The following is a 16,335-nucleotide window of genomic DNA, read 5'->3' as shown; positions in this document are numbered from 1 at the left end:
AAAGATTTTCTAGGCTACCGTGCTGTGGCACATGTCCAGTTGCATTAGTGTAATAGGAAATCTTGTAATTCCCTATTGCAGAAGGAACCAGATGAGTGGACCTTGTAAGACAGCATTGCATCCTGACTGATGTGATTTTTGTTTCATTTTTTAGAGGTACAGTTAAACATTTTTCCAACACAATAAAACAATAAATCATCTTCATAGTTCATAACCTGTATGTTTTGCAATGACTTGAAACTTAAATTTCTTATTGGAAAGTGAGGTAGCCCACAGACCTTCTGAGACAATAAATGTTGTCCTTATGATTCTCAAAAGACAAGCAGAACATTAGTGCAGTGTATCTTTAATACCAGAAATAGGCATTATAAACACCCTAGAAGGCAAGTTCTTCTCTTTTTGCATATTGCCGTGTTTCTTGAATTCTCTGAAAAAGAGAGAAACTGAAGAAAATGGAGAAAATTATTGTGCGAGAAAATGTAGCTCAGTGCAGAAAATCTGTCATGCAGCAAAGTTTTACCATATTTATTCCATTTAAGAAGGGGCTATAATCATCCTGGCCTGCTTTTCTCAGTTGGCAACAGTTGGAGACACCTCACTTAGCATATGTGTTCAAGATTGTAGGTTATTGTAAGTAACCTTAAACTGTTTTCATTTTATCCAGATTGCAGGAAATATAAAATTGTCATTTCACTGAAGAAATTACCTTGCTGTTTGGATTTTCCTCATAAGCATCTAAGGCTGTTCTTTAAATACAGCCCTCCCTTGTAAACAATAGATAACATTGTACAGATAGGTTCTGGCCTTTTCAAGGCAGTAAGCAAGCACAGAGAAGATGCCTCTGTTAGTGAGACTCGTCAGCACATCTTCTAATGGAGTTTTGCTCTACTCCTTGACATATAAATTATCCAGCGTGCAAAAAATCTGAAAAATATAAAAAAAGGAGAAAGCAGCTTGCTGTTGAACATTGTTCTCTAGATAAGCTAATCAAGTATTTCAGCAGTATTTCTCATCTGAAAACAATCTAGTCTTTTCTTATTAGATTGCAAGCCAGAGCATAAAGTAGGAGATGGCCAGATGATTAGAGGTAGAAGTGGTGTATTCCTATTGACCCCGTTACTTCTTCCTTTTGATTACCAAGTACTTTAGAAGAGTTCAAAGAGAAATAAAAATGCACTGGAATGAAAGTAAAACTAATCTCCAGAGTTTGCTATGTTGTTCTTCCATTTCAAAAACCTTACTTAGCACCTTCTACGAGACTCAGTGATGCCCTCAATTTTTTTAAGTAAGTACATGAATGGGTTGGAAAATTCAGTGAAGCTGAAGTATTCACAGTGTCTGAGTGACATAAAACTGTGAAAGAGACTGCTTGGAATGTCTGTTTGAACTCATATCTGTTACTAATCACTTTCCTAATGGGGAAACAAATCATCATGTATCTGCAAATTGGCCAGAATACTGTTCCACAGCCAATTCGCCAAAGATCTGTCCATAGTACTGTGACCTTCAGTTTTTGTTATTTCCACTAATTTTACTAAGAAACTATGTCACGTTTAAAGGACTCCAACAGTACATATGTCGGCCAATCTAATAGGTTGCATGGAAACTTCTAATGTATTACCAAGTTCTTTTCCATCTCCATTAGCATTACCTGTGAGAGTAGACTAAATTTCAATGTTTCTGTCCCAGTACTGAAATCTGTCATGACACTAGACTGATTAAGAGATCATCTGTCTTTCTGACCTTTAGACTCTGTTGGAATCAAGACCAACTAGTAATAAGAGCAAAAGCGATAGTTTTGCAGATGCAATGCTATGGACTTTTATTTCCAGTGAGAGGTAAAAATGGCCTCACCGTATGCAGAAATAGAAATAGAATACATGATTACTAAACATCCACACTGCCACCCTAGCCGTTTATCCCTCCTTGTATGAAAGTAATCGAATTTTATGACTGGAAATGAAAGAGAAGGAAGGGGATTTTCTTTCTGCATGCAAATAATTGAGAAATTTTAAAGTACTGGAAGTTCAGATACCATGCAAGTACCTACTGGATAGGTTAGGCATCAATAGAATAACTGTGTACCAGCTGGAAATGGGCAAAGTGTTAATAAAGTAACAGACTAATGAGTACATGATTTTTTTGAAAGAAATCAAAATGTTTTCAAAAGAAGTGTGAAGGCTTAGAAGGCTAAACACAGAATAGCAATAGTAGTTTGGGGTTTTTTTTCCATTTACTCCCCTTCTGTCTAATTTTTTTCTTTCCCTGGTGGTAGTGGTTTGTGGTCTGACAGGTTTTCATGCACAACTATAAGCGAGTGCTGTAGATCATCCCTATAGGCATCTCGGTATACTGAATTCATTAGGAACAAAGTAAAAGACTTTCTCCAATATATCTGGAAACACAATATTAATTTTTGAAATCTATTTCAGATTTCTGATGGTACTGCATTCAGAAAGTTGAAATCTAAAAATCAGAGGGATTGTTTCAGTTTCATAAGTATTAAATTTCTGGGAGTTTAGCACGACCTGTAGAGTATCAGAAATCTTTCTGGTTCCAAATAATGGTTACATTATTCCCATGACAGAGGGAACAGCTCTAACATAAAGAAGGAAAATTTGTTGAGTGAAACCCAGGATAGCAGCATACTTCAAGTTAGTATTGTCAAAACATCTGCAAATTACTCTGGAGGATTTGATGAGAAGCTGAACATGAGCCGATAGTGTGTGCTTGTAGCCCAGAAAGCCAACCGTGTCCTGGGCTGCATCAAAAGAAGCGTTAGCAGCAGGTCGAAGGAGGTGATTCTCCCCCTCTGCTCTGCTCTCATGAGACCCCACCTGGAGTACTGTGTTCAGATGTGGGGCCCCCAACATAAAAAAGACCTGGACCTATTGGAGAGAGTCCAGAGGAGAGCCATAAAATTAATCAGAGGGCTGGAGCACCTCCCCTATGACGACAGGCTGAGAGAGTTGGATTTGTTCATCCTGGAGAAGAGAAGGCTCCGAGGAGACTTAATAGCAGCCTTCCAGTACCTGAAGGGGGCCTCCAAGAGAGATGGGGAGGCACTCTTTGTCAGGGAGTGTAGTGATAGGACAAGGGGCAATGGGTATAAGCTGAAAGAGGGTAGATTTAGACTAGGCATTAGGAAGAAATATTTCACTGTGAGGGTGGTGAGACACTGGAACAGGTTGCCCAGGGAAGCTGTGGATGCCCCATCCCTGGAGGTGTTCAAGGCCAGGCTGGATGAGGCTTTGAGCAACCTGGTCTAGTGGAAGGTGTCCCTGCCCATGGCAGGGGGGTTGGAACTTGATGATCTTTAAGGGCCTTTCCAACCCAAACCCTTCTATGGTTCTATTCTATGATTCTATGATTTGGGGATTTTGTTGTTTGCTTTTTCCTCATTCTTCAAATATATGAGTCAAAGTACTAGTAAGATGTAGTAATTTTAGCAAAATAAGATTAGAGATGCTGCTGTCTGGCTACTACATAAAACAAGTCCAACTGCCTTTTCCACTCAGTATAAAATGTGGAATTTTTTTTTCCCCTGGCAGTGTGAATTTCGAAGTTTCTCTTCTCTCTTTAATATAAGTGACTACATATGACATAGACATTTCAGTATATAGGAAATCTGTTTATTAGTGTGTACCAAACTCCAAATTCATACAGAATGTCCCCATAAGTGTTCTACTTTTTGTTTTCAGCAGTTAATTAAATAAGAGAGAACATTTTGTATTTTACTTTGTAGTACTTTATTTAGAATCAGAATGGTTTGGGTTGGAAGGGGCCTTAAAGATCATGGAGTTCCAACCCCCCTGCCATGGGCAAGGACACCTTCCACTAGACCAGGTTGCTCAAAGCCTCATCCAGCCTGGCCTTGAACACCTCCAGGCATGGGGCATCCACAACTTCTCTGAGCAACCTGTTCCACTGCCTCACCACCCTCACAGTGAAATATTTCTTCATAATATCTAATCTAAATCTGCTCTCTTTCAGTTTATAACCATTACCTCTTGTCCTATCACTACACTCCCTGATAAAGAGTGCCTCCCCATCTCTCCTGCAGGCCCCCTTGAAGTACTGGCAGGCTGCTAGAAGGTCTCCCTGGAGCCTTCTCCAGGCTGAACAACCCCAACTCTTCTCACCCTGTCCTCATAGGGGAGGTGCTCCAGCCCTCTGACCATCTTTGTGGTCCTTATTTGGACTCACTCCAATAGGTCCATGTCCTTCTTATGTTGGGGACTCAAGAGCTGGATGCAGGACTCCAGGTGGGGTCCCATGAGAGCAGAGTAGAGGGGGAGAATCACCTCCTTTGACCTGCTGGTCACACTTCATTTGATGCAGCCCAGGACACGGTTGGCTTTCTGGTCTGGAAGTGCACACTGCCGGCTCATGTTTAAACTACGCTGGTAGAGCCTTGAGTTGGCTTGAACATTGTGATAAAATTGCCCTGTTTGGAGCAATTCTCACTCTAAAGAGTGAGCAATCAAAAATCTTACAGAAAACAGAAGCTCATGTCCTTTAAATAGAGTATAATAAACTACATGAGAATGCTCTTTAAACAAGTAGAACTCAGATCTGCTGAAAGAGATCAAATACAAAGTAGTGTTAATAGATCTTCCTATGCACTAGCTACGTAACAGTATGTCTTCTCCTTCAAGCTCTTGCTTCCCAGTTGGTACCCTTCAGTAGCTGGCTTCTGTTCAGGCTCCATGCGCTTTTTTGCTCCATCAGCTAGGCTTGGCCAGTGTTTACTCTCTGCTGCATGCAAGACGCCTGTTCCACCCAGTCTCTATGCCTGGAGATTGCTAGCTGGCTAGGAGCGCTCCTGGCATCTCCAGTACTGCTGACTGTTCATTTGCTGTCCAAGGGAGCTGTCACCCTCTCCCAGAGAGTCCTCCTTGCCCCAGGGTGCGGGAGCCAGGACTAGACAGTTAGGCAGCTACTTTTTCTCTGATACCCTTTTAGCAAAATATACCTAACACAGAAAATGGACAGAAAATGTTCCAGCATCCATCACAGCTATCAATTTCATAAGAGGAATTGGTGTCTTTCTAAACAGATATAGATAAGGACGTAGACATAGATGAAGGAATAAAGTTTGAAAATAAGATACCAAAAAGATCCACATAAGTGCAAGCCTTGTCTAAGCAATAACAGTAGAGCTTTCTCATTGATTTGCTCTCAAATCTGCGTAGACAGGAAAGCATACAGATGTTTAGGTTTGAAATTGATGGCACAGATAATTAATTGCATTTAGACTTAGCACTTATAAAAATGCTTCTGACAAACAGCTTTCCTGCGAAGTTGTATTATGTTGGTGCTATTTGCAGTACTTTTTGCAAAGTCTCTGTGTTGGTATTTCCCTTACAAAACTCTTTCTTTCTGTTCTTTCAATAAAAATTCACTCCAGGCTGAGACCTGGAACATCTGATCTCAGCTCTTGATCAGTGGGTGTTTTTACCAGTTTTCCAGAAAATTGATGGAGCTGAGTCTTGTACAAAGCTTAAAGAAGGTGTGGAGGGGAGTAAATGAGGGACGGGAGCAGTAGGGATGTAGTTGATGCAGGTGGTTTGTATTTGAATTGGTTTTTTCTCTACTAGTAGGATCAAAATGGCATGCTATTGACATCATCTGTAGACCATTTGTGCTCTAGTGGAATTCATTGCAGTTCTTTTTAGTGCATGAAATTCTGCACGTTGCCACATCTGTAGGAAAACATTTCAACAGCTACATAAATCTTTATCACAAGGCAGTAGCAATTGAAAATTATATCAAAATAAAATACAATTTAAGATTATATGCTGCATTATTGTTTAGTTAATTTCTGATTAAGGGGAGGCAAAAATCACCACTTTCAAATTACAGGGTGCTGAAGGGTTTTTGGTTTTGTTTTGTTGTATTTCCTGTGCTGTTCTCCAAATTTTATATATGGGTGTGGTCATAATCAAACCATTTGAAAATCACTGGGTCATTTTGAAAATAATTTTTTTTGAAAGGTCAGTAATGTGAAATAAACTACCATTTTTATGTCTGCTCAGTTTGCATCTGACTAGAATTGAAAGCTGAGAAATGAATTCTGAGTCTCCATCTACTTGCTCAAAGATAACAACAGCTTCACTGTTGTGAGGACTTTTGGCTAGTAAATCCACAGTCATCAGCTTTGCTTGCTGTCCTGGGTTGGTAGAAGCTTGCTTCCATGTACATTTTTTTTTTCTTGATCTTGTTTTTCTTGGTTGTTATGTCAACACATTGGTATAAGCATAGCTTTTCATTTTGTGACTCTTGTTTTGCTTGCTTGTTTGCTATGTTTCACCTATTGTTCATCTTTATATGCATTTTATATTACGTATTACATAATTATTTATTTTTTGTTGTGGCTGGCCAGAAGATGTCTCAGTTATGTTTGGAATGTGTCCACTACACACAGTCTCAGTCACTTTGATGTGCCTTGGAGCAGTTCATGACATGATTGTATGTTAGGTCTGCTTAAGCTGTCACCTTTCAGTCATCAGGGCCTGTAGAGAATAAGTCAAGCTTTAGCTGGCCTACCCTGAAATAACCAGTAAATTCTGCTTGAGATCGCTGTAAACCAACCTGAATGGTAGCCTTAGAAGACAACAAATTCAAATGACATTTTTGCTGAATCTTCATTGTAGCTGCTTATTTTGGTGTAAATCTTCCTGTATTGACACTACTTGGAGAGCCTTGCAACAGGGCAGAAACATCTAGATTTAGTAGCAAAAGTACCACAGTAAAGCTTTGTTTTTGTCATTGGAAGACATTAATGTTAGGAGAAACAAATCTAAGAGCCTTTGGGACTTCAGAAAGAGGTGAGTGAGAACAGCATTAGAGACTTGAACATCTTGGTTCTCCTCACAAATCAAAGCATCGCTCTCCCATTGTAATTGTTCCATTTTACTTTTGACTTTCAGAGGCTTAGTAGAAAAATAGACTCACTGAAGTTTCAAATACTGTCTGGTCAAAGATTTTAATCTAGAGGTATACAGCAAAACTTCCTGAGTTACAGAGGCTTTTTTATTGTTCACTTCTGAAGAATTAATGGCATTTACATACTTATCACACTAGTATTTCTATGCTGTGGAAAGACAGTTAATATATGTAGATTCCCGAAACAGCTTTACTACAGGGAAATTTAATGTTTGGGAATGTTTTGACTGTTTTTCAGTAGAAAATGTGGGTTAATCTAAAGATAGGCTTTAAAATATTTAAAATTTTAGAGCATTAGCTAAAGTGACATTTTGAATTTAAGTTAATCTACCTGCTCCTCTTCCCTCAGTGGTTTTATGAGAACAAGAATTTGTTAGGAAGGATTTTCTGAAGTGGAACTTTCGATACGTTCATGAGAAGAAATACCCTTACAACATTCAAGAAATCTGATATTCTAGTTCAAGATGAGTAGTAATGGACATGAGAAAAATCTGTAGGCAAGCTATGCAATGCTAGACTTCTTAGTTGAAAATATAGTTTGTTAGTAGATGAAACAGGATGCTCAATATCCACCCACATTTGTAAATACATTAAAAAGAAAATGGTTTTAGGAAGGAGTTAATTGAGGCACTGAACAAAGCTGTTAGGGGGCAGAAATCAAACTCAATATTTTTTTTTTTTTCAGAGGAAGATCAAAGGTAACTAAAGTCCCTTTAGTTTCTAGGTTTATATACATTATAAGTCACTCAGTACACTGTTCAGAAACTTGCTGAACTCTTGTACTTTAATCAACAGAGAAATCAAACTACTATGCATGAAGATAACTGTGTCCATATCTCTGTATTCTCAGGTGTGATTTCACTAGGCTAATTCCTAGAGCCTCTTGTGTAACAAACCGCGCTTTGTTAATGTGCTGTTTTCTACCTTATAACGTGAATTTTTGTTTTTCAGCTCTGAGGGACAACAGAATTGAGCTGGTCCGAGCTTCATGGCATGAACTGAGTATCAGTGTCAGTGATGTGTCTCTGTCAGATGAAGGGCAGTATACCTGCTCTTTATTTACTATGCCTGTCAAAACTTCCAAGGCTTTTCTTACTGTTCTCGGTAAGTATAAATAGCTGAGCATAAAGAAGCAAGTGTTAAACTTCTCAGGCTTTGGCAAATTATTATAAGAATGAACTTTTCTAAGGCTTGGCAGAAGATACATGTAAATGTCTGATCTTGTTTCCCTGCAGTTTATTGTTTCATATTGCCATGATGAAAAATAACATGCCTCTTACTATTTGCACTGTGGCAGGATAATGAATTAGGGAGGACACAAATACCACAGTATGAGTGCTCCATAAAATGGACATAACCTCTACATCCCAAGCACCAGAAGTGCAAAAAGGTGCATGTGTTCATCTCCTAACAATGTCCTGTATAGGGCAGAGGGGAGAAAATCAGAAACCATGAAATCAAGACAAGCTTTAGAGCTTTATCATTTTTCCTTAGCTGTGCATTTTCTTGGCTCATTCTGCTTTCTTTCTTTGTCTATAAAGTGCATTTTTTCACTGGGTTTTCTGCTTATTTTATACTTTATCCTCTAAATGCTCTGCTGTTTTCCCCAAAGGTTATAGATACACATAGAAAAGCAATAGATTTCAAGAGATGCCCAGGAAATAAAGTTTCTGCTCGAAGCTTTATATGATTCTATGAATGTCAGTAGCCCAATCAGCTGAAATTGCTATATTTCATTGAAACACACCTGCGTACCTAAGAGGTTATATGATTTTAGAGATTGATTTTTATTCTTTTCCCCTTTTTCTGTCCCAGAACTTGACTCTTTCTTTCTTTTTGTTTTATTTTTATACGTAGACAGGAAGACAGTTGAATTTAATAGGACTAATGTAAGATGTTCTCTGTGCCAGTAATATTCACATTAATCCAGCCAGGGAATTGGTTTTGTACATAAGATATGAAATATGTCTCCCTTTCAGTCCCCATGAGACTGTTTTACAAAAATCTTCACAAGTTTACTATTAAGGACAAAAAATACCCACTCAAAGCAGAATATTCTGGAATAACAACTGCCTACGGTTAATCTTCTTTTCTCTAGAGAGGCATCTCATGATCTAATCCATAGATGAGTAGACCAGTTCAACCTTTTAAATGGCAGAAAGACATAGAAAGGTGTTACAAAGTCAAAAAAACCTTCTAGCCAATATTTATTAACCAAAGTAACTTGACGTTTCACAGTCCTTTTAGCTTTACCTTCATTTTGGGGGAGGAGGGTTTAATGACATTTTGCCAACAACAGCTACTTACCTTCCAAGAAAGAAAGCTGCAAGGTTTAAGATGCCTTTTTTCATTTTGTATTTGTAATTTTCTATCTCAAAGTAACATTTTAAACTCTTGGAACACTTTCTCTCTGAGAAGGGTATATTTTCCATTGAAATGTATTACATCTTTTCATCAGATAAACTATCCTTTTATGTACTAATAACCTCTTTATTGACTGCTCTGTTATGGATTGGAAGATTTAAGTGTCAAGGTATTATAGTAGACACCATTTTCTGTCCTGAAAGAGAGGACTAGATTTATTACTGAAATGTACTATTTAATAGGTAGTGCTGCTTGGTTTTTATGTACATAATCTATCATTTTGGAAAAGAGATGTAAACAAATCAAATTGTGAAATACGGGGCACAGGTTCAATTACTGTGATCCCTTTATCTAGCCACAAATATGAATGTGTCAAAGTGCTGCAGAAGCAAGTTATAACTAACATTTTCAGAGATTTTTAAAATTACGGTCATCAGTTTCTGGTTTGGGAAGTCAAATGGATATATATATGTAGTGATCAAATTTTTCCAAATTATCTTCCTAATTTTTTTTTAATCTTCCTTAGTTCATTGAAAACCCGCTATTTCAAAATTTAATTTTTTGTGTATACTATGTCATGATCATGTGACCTCCTCCAAAGAACTTGTATTCAACTGAAGAATACACCATTGCCAATGAAATTGTATTTATATCAATTGTTTTTTTGGTTATGTGTTCTCTGGAGATAAAGTAATTCCTGTGTTTATTTTCATCCTCCATTTTCCCTGGATTTTATATTAAAATCTTCATAATTCATCCTTAAACGTCTGTTCTGAACTTGGCTTAGCTTTTTGTTGCCAGTTTCATTTCATTTTCACAGCTGTACTTCTAATATACTTTGTCATCCTGCTTGCTGTGCAGGTCAGTTTAAACCTTGTAATAGCAAGTCAGACTAGACCTGCATGCAGAATATACCTAGATAAGATAGTTTTAAAATACAATCTGTTTCCTGTAAAAAAACTAGTTATTTTCTATTTTCTATAATTCTTTTGAATCAACTACAGTTCAGATTGACAGTTTATTTGCAATAGGAAACAGGATTCACTGACATTCAATTTTGATAGAAGGCAAGGAAGTAATTATTCTGTTTCCAGAATTTAGAGCATATTAAGAAGTGAACTTTAAGTTGGTCGTATATTCATGGCAGCAGCTGACACTATCAGAGACATTTTGCTTGTTTGCTTGTTAGGTGTTCCTGAGAAGCCACAAATTACTGGATTTACCTCACCAGTTATGGAGGGAGAGAGGATGCAGCTAACTTGCAAGACATCTGGTAGTAAACCAGCAGCTGATATCAGATGGTTCAAGAACGACAAAGAAGTTAAAGGTATTTAAAAGAACTTTGATGTAATTTAGTCCAATTGCCAAAATGATATGTTATTTAAGATTATATTTTTAATTCATATTTATAAACTTTCTCATATTTAGTTGTTAAATTAGTCAGTAGGTAGATAAGGAATTGATTGCAAATTACTGGAGTGGTCATATAATCATCTTTTTATTTTTAATTCAAATGGTAAAAAATGATGTTTTGAATTGCTCTGGACTGTTCAGCATAATAAATTCAACAGTGATGCTTCACAGAGAAACATTTTATGGATTATTTTTATCGCAGCCATACCACTCACCCAAGATATTTTACCTTTTCATTTATTTTTAATATTAATTTCTTTCTAATATGATGTATTAGACTAATATGAAATATTAGTCTAATATGACGTCTGATTCAGTCAATTGCCAGTTTTATGTTACACTCCTATAAGTAAAGTGACCAGGTGAGGCAGAACCATCTGGAGCGGACAGGAGATTGCGCTTCCCGTAGGGGTGCCACAGCTCACCAGCTGCTCTGGTAAGGAGTCAAGATGTGCCAATTGAAGGAGTTAGGAAACTGGGAACCTTCTGCTGAGGCAAGGATGGTTAGAGTCTGCAGTGAGGAGTAGGGAGAAAATAGACTTCACAGGGTTGGGGGGGACTTGGACTGTAACTGAAAAGTCATCTGTTGACTAAAATTGAAGCTGAAACCAAGGATTTGCCTTTGAGGATGCAGGAAGATAGCAAAGAGTTGCATATAAAAGCTATTTATTTATTTTCTGTCTTCTCTGTCATATTGTATGTTCTTTACTTAAAACTTTGTTTTCTAGTCCATATTCTCATAAATGCTGGGATAGTTTAAAATCTTTTTTGGTGAATGCACGGGCAGAGCTTCCTATAGCAGAAAGCTTAGTCACGTCTACCACAGCCAATTGAGGTGCCCATTATAGAGCAGATGAATAAAAAAGATGAGGTATTGGTATTTATTCATGACACCTCTATTCATTCTGCTATAAGACCAGATCAATAAATGAGTCAAAATCCACCTTTTCTGTTTAGCCTTTAAAAAAAAAACAAAAAAAACCAACCAAACAACTTTTATCTGCTTTGTCTCATATTTGTCTGACATTGCAGATTTTGTTAGCTCAATAAACTGCCTCAAGCAAAGTTACAGCATTAATTACAGAATCCATTAATCTTCCTTTACTATTCTCTACCACAGTTCAATGCACACAACCAGAGCTGTGATACAAAATTGGGAAATAAAGGAAATTGCTGTTGATTGTCCAAGGAACCCAGTCTATTCTAGAAGCATCTTTAGATTTCTGATGAAAAGTCATAATAGTGTTTGAATGAGACAGGAATTTTAGGCTGGAATAATTTGAAATGTGTTTGAGCACTTGTCACAAGGATAGAAAATGAGGAAACACAGAACCATTCTTTCCAGCCACTGGGAAATTTGAGGAGAATGCTGAAAGAAAAGCAGTACCTCATCAAATGTAATTAAAAAGAATAATTTAACAGTACAGCTAACACACATGGCACAGCATAGATTCTGTAATCCAGAAAAGCTGACAGGATGAATATATATATTCAAGATATGTAAAGATTGAAAATCACTCTCAGCAATGTCAGTACTTTAAGAGAATCACTGATACACTTGACCTAACAGCAAGGCAACATATCTGAAATGTTGTTATTTTAAAAATTAAATTTTAAAATCTGGTGTAATAACTTTGCCTTTCTTTCAGCTGATATGTAACTGAAGCCAAGCAAGCAATTTGGTGATTTGACTCTAACTAATTTGCTCTTCTCAACAGTTCCTAAAGGGATGGGTTTTTTTTAAAAAAAGTGGATGGGGAAGGAACAAAGAAGATGCGTGAAAAAGAACAGTAAAGAAAAAAAAAAAAAAACAGAAATGAGAAAGTACTGAGCACATTCATTTCAGTTTAGTTTTCTAGGTCTTCTGAAGAGCACATTGCCATTTTGCAAAGGTTAGAAATAAAATAACCTAACCAGTTTGCAGTGGCATCAGCAGAAGTTACATTAGCTTTGTGCACTGTAAAAGGTGAAATGATAAATCTGAGAAAATAGATATGAAATTATATGCTAATGCAGCTGACATTAAAGGTTAGGAGTTCGTCTGTCTAGAACCAGTAAATCCAATTGTGTTACAGTGTATTATACATGGTGCAAAAGAATATAAATGATGCATTGAGTTCAGAGTTGCACCAAAGGGGAAAAAGCCATTCTAAAATTGTAGCTCCATTGCTATTACTCAAAAAAGGAATCATCATCTGGTAAAGGAATACTGTTTGATAGAGTAAGTGTTGGTAATGAGAGAGACTGAATGTGAAGCACTGAGTACCATACCTTTCACGTTAGTGTTCTGTCTCTCATATGTGTACCAAATTAACGAAGTGATCTGCGGTTTAGCATTCTGGTGAGATTTCTGGAAGATTATTAAAAGCAAAAATATCGGAGAAGCTAAATACATATTTTTCATTAAAAAATATCTTTTCAACAAATTTAATTAGGTACTGTTTCAACAATATTATGTAAAAATTATTTTTAGGTTTCAGGAATATTTTTAATGGAATTCCTTTTTTTTTTTCCCCTTGTGAAATTTGGCTTCAAAAATAAATACGGTAATATCAGTTCATTTTGTTACAATACATTAAAACATTTTGAATTAGTTTATACAGTTTTAGTATACACAAAGAATTCTGAGAGGCACTGAACATTTTGTATTGATAAACCTCTAAAACAAATATAATTTTTTTTTTTTAGATAACAAGCCCATTTCATGTCAGAACTTGAGTTTAAATGTAAACAAAAATTATATTTGCCTTGTAAAAACAACAAAACTCTCTCTTTAAAAGATTAGTATTTCTATATGGATGTTACAAGTATGAGCTTTTATAAATAGTTGTGAATGAAGAATTAATGATAGCCATTCTATCATTTCTATTTATTATTTTCACTATCAAACATCTATACTTATGAGATTAGTTCTAATATTAGTTCATACAAGCATTTCTGTGTGTGCACTTATCTGATAGAGTCATAGAAGTGGGACTATGGTTGACCCTTAGATTTCCTATGGCCCAACTTCTGTTCAGAGGTTAGATCAAGTTACAAAACGTATTCTCCAATTCGATTTTGAAAAATCCCCAAGGACAGAGATTCCATAGCCTGTCTGGGCTGTATGTTTCAGTATTTGAAAGCCCTTACTGTGGAGAATTTTCATTATATATAGATACTTCGTGATACATATTTAGAATTTGCCTTGGTGTAACTTTCAATGTCCCTCAACTTTTTGTTGCACACCTCTGAGAGGACTCCAGTTTTTTCTTCTCAGTGACCATGCATTAGGTACGTGAAAGCGGCAGTTTGATCTGGTTGTAGTTTTGTCTTCTTCAGGCTGAACAAACCCAACTATCTTAAGCTGTCTTTATGCATCGTATGTACTGACCATCTCTACAGCTTTTGGCTGAACCTGCTTGTCAACGTCTTTCTTGTGCCAGAAAGCCCAAAACTGGGCCTGGCACTCTAGATGCAGCCACACAAGTGCTGAATAGAGGAGAAGAACCACTTCCCTTGACTTGCTCTCCCACTACTCTTACATGCAGGTGGGCTTACATTCAGTTAACATATGTTACAGTCACACCTTCATTTTGCTATGAAGAAAAATCTAAGAAGATATGGATGATAAAGTGGACAAGCTAAGTATTTCTGTTGATGAGAATGTGAGCAGTTTATAGAACAGTATCACCATCCTTTTTACAGAGGTAATTAACTCTTAAGAGCTGAACTCTTCCAAACAATAGATGTCTAGAGAAAGCCTTCTAAACATCTGTTTAGGAAATTAACCACTTTTGTTTTTATAAAGGATTAAACATCTACAGCCTCTGACGGAAATTAAAATTGGTGATGTTTTCAGGAGATTTCTGTCCTCTGTCTGAAGTCAATAAGCAAAGGGATGTGCACATTACTTATAAGCAGAAGGCTGTCTATATGGGTGCTTATCATTACAAAATTTGGAAACCTAACTGGGAAAAAAATCTCATGTGTTTGCTTTAAATATTAATGAAGACATTTGTTGTTTGATTATAATAACTTTGTTTTAGCCCTGGTCAATATTTCTCTCACCTACTGATCCCTAAATACTAATAATCACCAAGGCAGAAATTCAAATTTCTTAAAGTTTAGCAACCAACAGACAGAAAAATACTTAAGTGCAAGAAATAATTATTTCTTAGGGGAAAATGGAAATTGTATAACTATTTGGTGTCTTCATCTATCTGTAGACAGCAAAAAAAGACCACCTTTCTGATTTCAGAGGAAGTTTTAATCTAAAAAGATGTAGCTTAAGCCATTTAAGATTTGCTTTCTAAAACTGATATTGCATGGAAATTTTATTTAGGTCATTTTCTTCACTAATGGGATTTAATATAATTTGCAAAACTTAAACCTCTGACTTTTTTTTTAGGACACAGAGGACATATGGGATCTCAGTGTAATTTAATATATGTTTATGTATTTATAGCAATAGGCCAATTTAGCATGATATAAGGCAGTGAGTGGAAGGTCTCTTTGAAGTAATTTTATTTCCAGTCTTGGGTTTTGTCTGTAAATTCCAGTAAACTCTATGACATGCTCTGTTTACAGTTGCTCATCATCATTGATAGCTATAGTTTGGTTTAGTTTAATTCATAAATTACCATAATTCTAGCCAAACAACAGAATAAGCAATGAATAAAGTAAACACATGATTAATGTGACTACATGGATACAACCCTTAGTTCACACGGCCTTAAGTACATCTAGGAAAGATTATAAGCATGGACATTTAGTGACAGTGTGAATACTTAAGGGAAGTGAGGGTTGGAGGAGACCATATTTTTTCTAATGAACTGCAGAGAAAGTTTATATCAAATTTGGACCCAAACATATAATAGATATTTGTGAAAGAAATTTCCGTTTGAGCGCAGTATCGTGTAACCAATTTCAAAATTTTATTTTTCAATGTGTATCTCCTGCGCTGACAATCGGAGCAAATTGAGTAATAACTACAGTCTCATTACTTTTGTTTTAAAGAGATCGATACAGATATGAAAGATGTTTTTTTTTTTTCAACAAGTGGGATAGATAATTTAGCTGTTTAATGCTGGACTACTTTTCTTAGAAATATTGGAGAGAAAATTGTTTGTTTATTCTTTCTTTCAGATGTTAAATATTTAAAAGAAGAAGATGCAAATCGTAAAACATTCACAGTCAGCAGCACGCTGGATTTCCTAGCAGATCGCAATGATGATGGTGCAGTTGTAAGTTGCAGAGTAGATCATGAGTCCCTAAACTCCACACCTCAGATAGCAATGCAGGTTCTAGAAATACACTGTAAGTAATTAACGTTATATATGCTTGCTTTTATAGTTTTGTTTTGTTTCAGAGTTTCTAAAAAAAAGCTGTAAAAATCTCTGTTGGTATGTGGATAGATAACATCTTTCTTTTAGCCAACTTCTCTGATTTGTATGTGTTTGGTTGATTGGGGGTGGTTTTTTTGTTTGTTTTTTTTTTTTTACAGGAGTAACTAATAGAAGTTTAATGAGACCTTTACCAGTGAAAACACGATGGGGCTGTGTTCCTGGTTTCCTTTGAGAGAGATGGCAGAGAGGAAATGCATTTGTCTTTTTTGTTTATCATTGTAGC

General features: G+C 36.4%; 1 protein-coding gene across 1 annotated transcript in view; it reads left to right on the top strand.

Moving 5' to 3' along the window:
- CADM2 (cell adhesion molecule 2) overlaps positions 1–16,335 on the top strand; it is a 94,477-nt gene that overhangs the window by 59,602 nt on the left and 18,540 nt on the right. Inside the window, exons 3-5 of the mRNA XM_010085031.1 lie at positions 7,900–8,052; positions 10,502–10,639; positions 15,853–16,023. Coding sequence (XP_010083333.1) covers positions 7,900–8,052; positions 10,502–10,639; positions 15,853–16,023 — 462 coding nt within the window. The remainder of the gene's footprint in view (positions 1–7,899; positions 8,053–10,501; positions 10,640–15,852; positions 16,024–16,335) is intronic.

Source organism: Pterocles gutturalis, unplaced genomic scaffold (assembly GCF_000699245.1).
Source record: "Pterocles gutturalis isolate BGI_N339 unplaced genomic scaffold, ASM69924v1 scaffold22065, whole genome shotgun sequence".
Taxonomy (NCBI): Eukaryota; Metazoa; Chordata; class Aves; order Pterocliformes; family Pteroclidae; genus Pterocles; species Pterocles gutturalis.
The sequence above is the reverse complement of the archived record's forward strand: the minus strand, read 5'-3'. Positions and strand labels throughout refer to the sequence as shown.